The sequence below is a fragment of the Bacillus rossius genome, chromosome 13 (genome assembly GCF_032445375.1).
Source record: "Bacillus rossius redtenbacheri isolate Brsri chromosome 13, Brsri_v3, whole genome shotgun sequence".
NCBI lineage: Eukaryota > Metazoa > Arthropoda > Insecta > Phasmatodea > Bacillidae > Bacillus > Bacillus rossius.
Window position 1 is genome coordinate 33,769,621 of NC_086340.1, and position 9,259 is coordinate 33,778,879.

The window sequence follows — 9,259 nt, forward strand, 5'->3', positions numbered from 1 at the left end:
TGCAAGTGGGGATTATGGAGTTCTTGCGCAATATGGAGGCTAAAGAACAGCATTTAATTGCTCAATTAAATGAAAGTCTTTCAGCTGTGTCGACAAAGTTGGGTGATATGTGCACCTCGTTGGAGAGCAGGTTAGATTTATTCGCACAAACATTTATAGAGGAACTAAATGATGCACTAAATGCTAACATGGTTGAGATGGTATTGAAAATTAATGCTGGAATTGTACAACAGCTTTCACAAATGAATCGCACTGTTGGTGTTTTGACGATTACTCCTGATGAATATTCTCGCGGTGTGTTGTCTAAGAAACCTTCACCTCCAAAACCAGCACCTGCAAAAACAGCATCTTCAAAACCAGCATCTCCAAAACCAACACCTCCAAAACCAGCACCTCCAAAACCAGCACCTCCAAAACCAGCACCTCCAAAACCATCAAGCTCTAGACATGCCTAGATCACTCACGTATTGATGCTAGTTGTATATAAAAGGGTGATATGCTATCGCTAACTCTGCAGTCATGTCTCTTGAGGCTAGTAAGTTGGAGCGCGTCATAGAAAATGTTCGTGCAAAGTATCTACTTGCCAAACGAGCTCGTTTGGAGAGGGATGCAATTAATGAAGAAATATTCAAGTCTGTTAATTCGCGTTTGGATAAACTTGGACCTACTACATCGCTCGCACAGTCTATCGATACTGTGAAGCAGGATTCTGCGGAAGAAGCTACTGTGAAACAATATTTAGAATCAAGCGACAGTGATGACTCGAACGCTATTCCTTTAAAACATCACGGTGTTCCATATGATGATTCTTTAGGTGGAGTGCAGTCTTATTTGCAGAGCTACAACCTTCGCTCTGGTGATGGAACCTATGGTGTATCTAAACGACATAACCGCTGGTTTTTAGGGGACACGGAAGTATTTTTTCACGATAACAATATGATTCGCGTTGAAAAATGAACTAATACAACCTGCTCCTGGTTTATTTGAACTTTTATTTCGCAGAGAGCCGCATACGTACTCGGAATCGGCCCTTAAACAATATGGTAATCTACTAGAGCTTACAAATGCTTATTTTAAAAAGAATGATCCTGCAACAAATCTCTATAAAAGCACGTCACATGCGAAATTTGATATCATTAAGCAACTGTTTCCACATATTGGTTCGCAGCAACGAGGAAGTGGATTGTTACATAAAACATTGGATTTAGGTCGTAAACGAGAGTTCATTTATTGGAATGATCCGAATGAGATAGTAGATCGACTCAGGTTGTTAATGGCCTCGCAGGCTTCTGGCCACACCGGACACAATAACGAAATCCTTTCGATACTTGAAGAGTTACAAGAATCAGGATACATTGCAAAATGAGCGACGCACAGCGTGGGATTGCATACGAGCTTCACCGAGGCAAACGTATTATATTTCCTCGCAGAAGGGTTTTAACATATGGACTCCATGATTTACTACAGATTGATTTGGTAGAAATGATACCATACAGTAAAGTGAACAGTGGTTACAAGTACATCCTGACTGCCATAGATGTGTACAGCAAACGTGCTTATGCAGTTCCAGTTAAACAAAAGACAGGTGTGATGGTTACTGCTGCCATGAGAAGTATTTTGAAAGAAGCAGGAAGTTTTAAAAGTATTCAAAGTGATGCGGGAACAGAATTTTATAACTCAACTTTCAGAGCTCTTATGAAAAGAAAAAATATTAATCATTATTCCAATCACAGTGAGATTAAAGCAAGTGTGGTAGAGCGGTTTAATAGATCTCTAAAATCGCTGCTTTTTCGCGAGTTTTCAGCTCAAGGAAATTATAAGTGGCTTAAAATTTTACCACAAGTTCTACGTGTCTACAATAACAGATTCCACCGCACCATTGGCATGGCTCCGAATCAAGTGAAGGATGACTCTTTGCTACAAAGTGTTTACAAATATGTAAAGACAATTGACCCTAGAAAACCTAAGGCTCGTGTGGGGGATCATGTACGCGTGTCACGAAACAAGAAAGTTTTTGAAAAGGGGTTTACACCGAATTGGTCTCACGAAGTGTTTAAAGTAACAGCTATGAGGTCCAGCTTTCCGCGTGTGTATAACTTGAGTGATATGGATGGAAATGAAATACAAGGTGTTTTTTATGCTTCAGAAATTCAAATTACAAAATACCCCGATACATACTTGGTAAATAAAATTCATCGAAAGCGTGGTGAAAGATTCCAGGTGTCTTGGAAGGGGTTTCCCGATACCGTGAGGACATGGGTAAGGAGAAACGATATGGGAGTTTAAGATTACATATACACATTTTATTTTACCTTATTGCTTGTTCTCAATCGAAGCATATTCTATGGAATCGTTTGTGTGGGCTGTTGTTGAGATTCTATTCCTGCAATGTATTTATAATGTGTGGACTACTTCCTGAACACGACCCAGCACTCTGCAGCTTGGGATCAACAAGCTGTGACGTCAGCCCGCGCTGGGCGCCTCATTGGAATGTGTAGCGCGACATCGGGGTTGCATGTCATCTTTCCGTCAAGACCCGGTCAACTATAGTCTTCATTCTGTCTCTGACAATTCCATAATGAACATGGCTGCTTTTGAGGAAATGCGCGATTGCATTGAATATGCGCTTCATGCTTGCATCGGCATGAATATAGATGCGATAGTACACCATCTAGAGGTCTCCGCGATCAATTTGTTCGCTGCATTTCCAGAGGAATACGAGTTTCTAACATACCTTTACAACGGTATTATAGCATGCTTTGAAGCTGTAATGGAGGCTCAAGAGCAAGTGGAGCCAGATGATGGAGTGGACAGCGGCTTCGGAGAGAGTGACGGTGAAGCATAATGCTTGCGCCCTTGTTAAACATGGAAAATAGGCCTCTCGGGGAAACTCGCCATGTATAAAAAAAAGGAGTTAACGCATCTAATGCTGTACCTCCTGAGACATAGTCTCTAAGGTGATGTGGAAAGCAGCATACCACTATAAATTCAAACACAAGTTTTTATTTATTTATTTTTTTTCAGCTTACACTCCAGAGAATCTTCCGCCACGTCGAGATGAAGAGAATGAGACTACACATCATAGTTATAAATTCACTATCACTAAATAATAATAATGAGCTTACACTATTATTAAATGCATTACAGGAAAGCTAACACTAAAGTATGCCTATAAGAAAATATTTCTTATGCCTGCTTCTGATGCATATAAAGGAACACATATCATGATCATTCAATATGGTGCACTCTGTGCATGTAAGGGAACAATCTTTTCGGTGCACTCTGTGCATGTATTGGAACGAGTCCTTGGGTGTATCATGTGCTTCCAAGATGGTGGGGCTGTTGAATCAAAGATGGCGGAGAATTGTTTAAAGGTTGTAATATTTTTTAAATTTAAATATCGCGCCCTCTGGTAGCAACACTTGTTACTAAATATATCGATTAGCATTCGACCTATCGAATGGTGCTGCGCCCTGGCAGCTGAAATATGAAATAAAAGTAAATATATCGATTAGCATTCGACCTATCGAATGGTGCTGCGCCCTGGCAGCTGAAATATGAAATAAAAATAATATATCGATTAGCATTCGACCTATCGAATGGTGCTGCGCCCTGGCAGCTGAAATATGAAATAAAAGTAAATATATCGATTAGCATTCGACCTATCGAATGGTGCTGCGCCCTGGCAGCTGAAATATGAAATAAAAGTAAATATATCGATTAGCATTCGACCTATCAAATGGTGCTGCGCCCTGGCAGCTGAAATATGAAATAAAGATGGCGACGGTGGCATCATCTGGTATCGATTATATGAACTAAAAGATGGCGACGGTGGCACACTCTGGTAGCCAACTTGAGAATCAAGATGGCGGCGCCTCTGGCAACTAATTTTTGAATTTGCCGCGCGATACTAGCGACATCTACCAGCCAACTTGAGAACCAAGATGGCGGCGCCTCTGGCAACTAATTTTTTGAATTTAGCGCCATCTGGTAGTCTGTGCTGGAATTAAAGATGGCGGCTGTATAATAATTTTTAATTTCAAATGTGGCGCCTTAGGTATGCATTAAGGAAGGCAAAAACACCCTCCCCCCATTTATCATAAACTTGCCGTCAGTACATAGCATATATAGATTATTTATTCCACCATATTCCAATTGGTCTCGTGGTCTAGTGGTCAAGGCGTCCGCCTCGTAATCACGACATCCTGGACGTTTTCACGTCCCATGGATCGAATCCCAGCCTCGGCACTGAAAATATTTTAGTTAAAATAAAATAATACCTGCTGCTACCTGGTGGCGACCAACAGAACTATATGACGTCACACAAGATGGCGGCCTCCAGCAGACGAAACAAGATGGCGACCAGGAAAATCAAGATGGCGGCCTCCAGCAGACGACTCAGAATCATGACGTCACGATTCGAAGTTGGTGGAAATTTCTAGAAATACAAAATGGCGGATTTGCGAATTTGCGATTTGCGGATTTGCGGATTTGCGAATTTGTGGATTTGCGGATTTGCGGATTAGCGGATTAGCCACTGGATTAGCGGATTAGCCATTGGATTAGCGCATAAAAAACTGGATTTGCACATAAAAAACCATAAAAAATGCATAAAAAACCATAAAAAATGGGATAATCCCCGGATTACCCCGCTCCCCCCTCGCCTATGTTCCAGAGTCGGCACGCTCTCCCTACTCACAGTACACACAATAACACAAAGTACACACATTGGACACGCAATGAACACACAGTACACACAATAAACACAACGTACACTCACTGGACTCACAGTAAATGCAATTTCTCACAGTACGCACACTGGACATGCAATGAAACAGTACACGCACAATGAACGCACAGTACACACACTAGACACACAATGGACACAAATTACACACACAGTACATGCAATGTACTCACAGTAGATACACACACAGCACACACAATGAACACACATGTAGTCGAATCTGAAGTATCACTGAGTACCCTACTTACTGGTTCCAAATCTCTTGGTCTTGATAAAACTTTCTTCAGGGATTCTTGGGCCTTTCGTTAACATAAAACCTGTTACTTTTGTCTAATTGCTTGTATTTGATTTTATCGAAATTTTAGTTCTGACATTTCGGTGACACTGTCTTGACTGCTTGAAATATGTTATATTTGTAATAGACGAAGAACGCATTGTGTCCGGAGAAGTCTGGTCTACACGCTTGACATTGTACATGGCTTGTCCTCATGGTCTGAACACACTTGGACTATACTTCTAATATAGTATAAGATCTGGTTGAAAAGTATTCCAAGTATCGAAAAAATTAGACTTCCATAGTAGGCACATCGACAACATATTTATTTCATTGGACAGTTATTTTATATAGAGTTGTTTTTCGTAGATTGAATGATTTATAAACTCCACGAAAGTTAATTGAAAATTGAATTCAAAATTTATTTTTAGCTTTACTTTCTCTTACCACTGACTATCTTACCAAGAACGGAAATCCATCGTGTCAATGATTATTTTAATAAGTTATTTTATTCGTGATTTTTGGAATTTTTCCTGCATATCTAGGTAAATAAATGTAAATTTCTAAGATGGCGGTCCATATGTCATCATCGGCTTACTGGAAGCTGGTATACTAGGAACTTACGCAGCTTTTCTTGAATAACATTTTTTATCGAAAATATTTTTTTTTGCATCTTTCAAGTATTGAATCAAGAACAAGAACTGATCGATTAAATCAGTTTATTGATTGCAAAATTTTTAAAATGAATTTCGTTTTTTTCTCAAATTTATAGCTAAATAATTACGAGTTTCCAAGATGGCACCCAAATTTCAAGATGGTAGGTGCCACAGTAATGAATGGGTAAAAATAAAATATAGCGGCAGCATCCTCTAACAAACGAAAACAAGATGGCAGCCTGACGAAAACAAGATGGTGGCCTCCAGCAAACGAGAAAAAGATAGCGGATGTGACGCATACTGGCCAGCGTTATATGTACCTGGGCATTAGTGGCAGGAGGTTAGTCTGCTGGTGACTTCCATGGAGGTAGGATCTTACCCATTTTTATTTTTGCACTCACCAGGTTCGATTTGAAGACTCCATGATGTAAGTGCCTTTTAAGAATTAAATTTTAATAAAATTTGAATAATAAACTTTTTATAAAAATTAAAATTATTTTCCGGAATTTTTGGTATAATAATTACGATTTGCGATATGGCGGCCGTGAAGTCATAATCCAAGATGGCGGCATGTTTTAATTAAAATTTTTATTATATAATTTTTTATTCATTTTAAAAATTTTCTTCATTTTCTAGTATAATAAATACGGATTTTCAAGATGGTGGCCGTAACGAAAATTGCAGCTGTTATGTAACAATTAAAAATGTTGGCCATGGCATCCTATTGGTTTATGTCAAATGACCTCAGAGGCTAGGAATTTTCCCTTCAAAATAGTTTTTTTTGGCGGAATTGTTTCTCCTCAAAACTGTAAATTTTGGCGAATTGTGACGAACTTTTGACATAATTTTGCACAATTTTGAATATTTTTTGTCAAAATTTGGCAAATTTAAATGTCAAGGTCAAAGGTCATGGTCATATAACATGGTCCCTCAAAATTTTCACAGGCGGTAGATTTCGTCCCGTAACCGACGGGAAAATTCCGAAAAGTTGAAATTTTTAATTAAAACCCCAGAAAAATATTGAAAAACTAACAAGACGGTGCATCGTTACATTGTTGTATATGAATCGTCATGGCAACACGATCGTACCAATGTTTGTTTATTTGTAAGCCGTGGCCATAGACTAAATAACATGTGAACACAGATAAAACGTTGCTCTCTTCTCTCAGCGAAATATTGTTTGCCATGGAAAAGTATTGAAAAACATGGCGTCCTCGACAATCCAAGCTAAATTTTTTGTGCGTGTGCCATGTCTTACAGATCTAGAATGCGTTTTTCTATTGGTGTTTACGTAATCATCAAAAATTTAACATATTGTTACGATTTACCTGCGGGTTCGTAAGGATAGCCCAATTAATAGATTTTATTTCACACACACAGTTTTATTTATTACCACTACTTGCCACTTACAAGTAATCTTCTAAATTGGCAGATAATTAATTACATGTAAAGAAATGTCAATTCCCCAGTCACTCGTTTCACACACCTCGCTGGGCCGCACTTCCGGCGCAACTCTCGCCGCAGCACCCCTCGTGGGTCTCCACCGCGGGACTCCGTCGCCGCACTTCGCCGCCGCCGTCACACCCTTCGCCGAGATCCCACTCGACGACTCGCTCGCCACTTCACTCGGGACTCCGCCGCGCCCGCGACTCTATCGCCCGGAAACTCCCGACTCCACTGAACTCACTCACTCCCTGCCCTGGAACCTTCGTCCAAGGACTTCGCCACTCTGCCGCACCTGCGGCACTATCGCCCGGAAACTCCGCCGCGGGAGAACTCCCCACTCAGACTCTCTCTCTGACTGACTCGAAGGTCGGCCCAACCTCCTTAAATAGCCCTTGGGTTCCCATCCAGAACAATCGGGCATGTCTCCGAGATATCGCGCGACCTTCGCCGTCGAAATGCCCACAAACGCATCGTGAGTCCTCGAAGGACGCGGTGGCTGCTCTAAGAACGCCGATAAAGGCGTCTGAGTCATTTTATTCCGCAGTGCGGCCTCTTTTAAGTAACCCGATCTGAGGCAGGTGCGCGCTGCGACGGTCAGGATGTAGCGAGATAGTATGACACGAGATACCAGGGAGAGGATGCGGGTGGAAAGGGGCGCAGACAGGCCGAACGAGTGCGGCGATATCATGCACTGCAGCCAAGCGCGATCGTAACAATATTATAGGCAGTTGGAAGAGCGTATATTCCTGCCAAATGTAGCGACTCCATCTGTACTATTAAAGTGTAAATAAATATATTTTTTATTAATTTTAATAATAAGTAAAACACACGAAACATATTTTCTCCCACTAAATTTACAGCTACAGACCCCATATGGGGGTTTGGGGGCAAAGCCCCCAACAAGCGAACGCGAGTATGTATATACTTATCCCTATTTTTCCCCACTAATTTATTTATCATACTTATTTCCTTTTCGCTAACTGTAATTTCATTTAAGCCTACGATAGTAAAATAAATAAATAAAGTATAACATGTTAAAACAAGTATTGGATGGCCTGAAATTTTTAAAAGTGTGATATAAATTATTGTTTGCTGAAACATCGCAGTTACATCTTATCTGGACTGCCTGACTGCCTGACTCACTCATCCATGCAAATCCTAACCCAATCCCAGACGAACTAGAAGCTCAAGATTCCGTTTCAAGTGTTGTGTCTGGGGTATGTTTTGATTCCAAGAGGGCTGATGATATTCACGACGCGACTCAAGTTGCAGGCTGTGAGTTCTCCCTTCGCGATGCCTGCGAGATGCAGCCACTACCAGCCGTTCCCCAGGATCTTCGGGACGACGAACAGCGTCAGACTCACCAAGGTGCTGAGGGCAGTGCAGCGGTTCCAAGACCACCTAAAAGGAACAGGCTTGGTCGCCTGATGCGTCCTCCCGCCCAACACAGTTCCATTCGCTTGCAACTAATTTCCAAAAACCAAGAACTCAGCGCATTCCAACATTTCTGTGTAACCGATGTCTTATTCGTTTTACGTTGAAATTACACGGTTTACGAACACATTCGTTATTTGATTTCCGCAGGATTGTAGCCAGGATATTTTATAATTTTCATGAGTAAGTTTCCTATAAAATGGACTTTTAAAATAAATTTGGATATCACACTGAAATCTCAGGATATAAAAGATTATTAATACGCCAACGTTTACACGCAGAAATATAAGAAATGATTTTGGTTGAGAAAGAATACTAAACATTCTATGTTTTGGTTTGTTATTTAATTGGTTTTTAATACTTCGTTCTAAAAAATTATGATTTTGTAAAAACAAGTCGTAAATAGATATAAATGTTATCAAATATTTATGTGAAACACAAGTTGGTTTTTATTAAATATATGCTTGCAGTCATAATAATGCAGAGCGGCATTAAATATATATTACTTGTACACAGTTCTTGCTACTTCTGTGTATTAGGCCTGTCGGGCTATAACGGGGCGGAAATAAATTATTAAAACCTACTAAACATTTTAATGATCTTCTAAATTTTTCTCTCTGTAAACTTATTTAGATACTGTCTAATAACCCTTGGCTTCGCCCACACAATTTCTGATATTTCTAAAATCGTACCATTAATTCC

At 40.2% G+C, this 9,259-nt stretch overlaps 1 protein-coding gene across 1 annotated transcript in view; it reads left to right on the forward strand.

The window, feature by feature from the left end:
* Window positions 1–8,684, forward strand: part of LOC134538438 (uncharacterized) — a 35,574-nt gene extending 26,890 nt beyond the window's left edge. Inside the window, exon 3 of the mRNA XM_063379765.1 lies at window positions 8,390–8,684. Coding sequence (XP_063235835.1) covers window positions 8,390–8,551 — 162 coding nt within the window. The 3' untranslated portion in view covers window positions 8,552–8,684. The remainder of the gene's footprint in view (window positions 1–8,389) is intronic.
* Window positions 8,685–9,259: the final 575 nt, after the last annotated feature.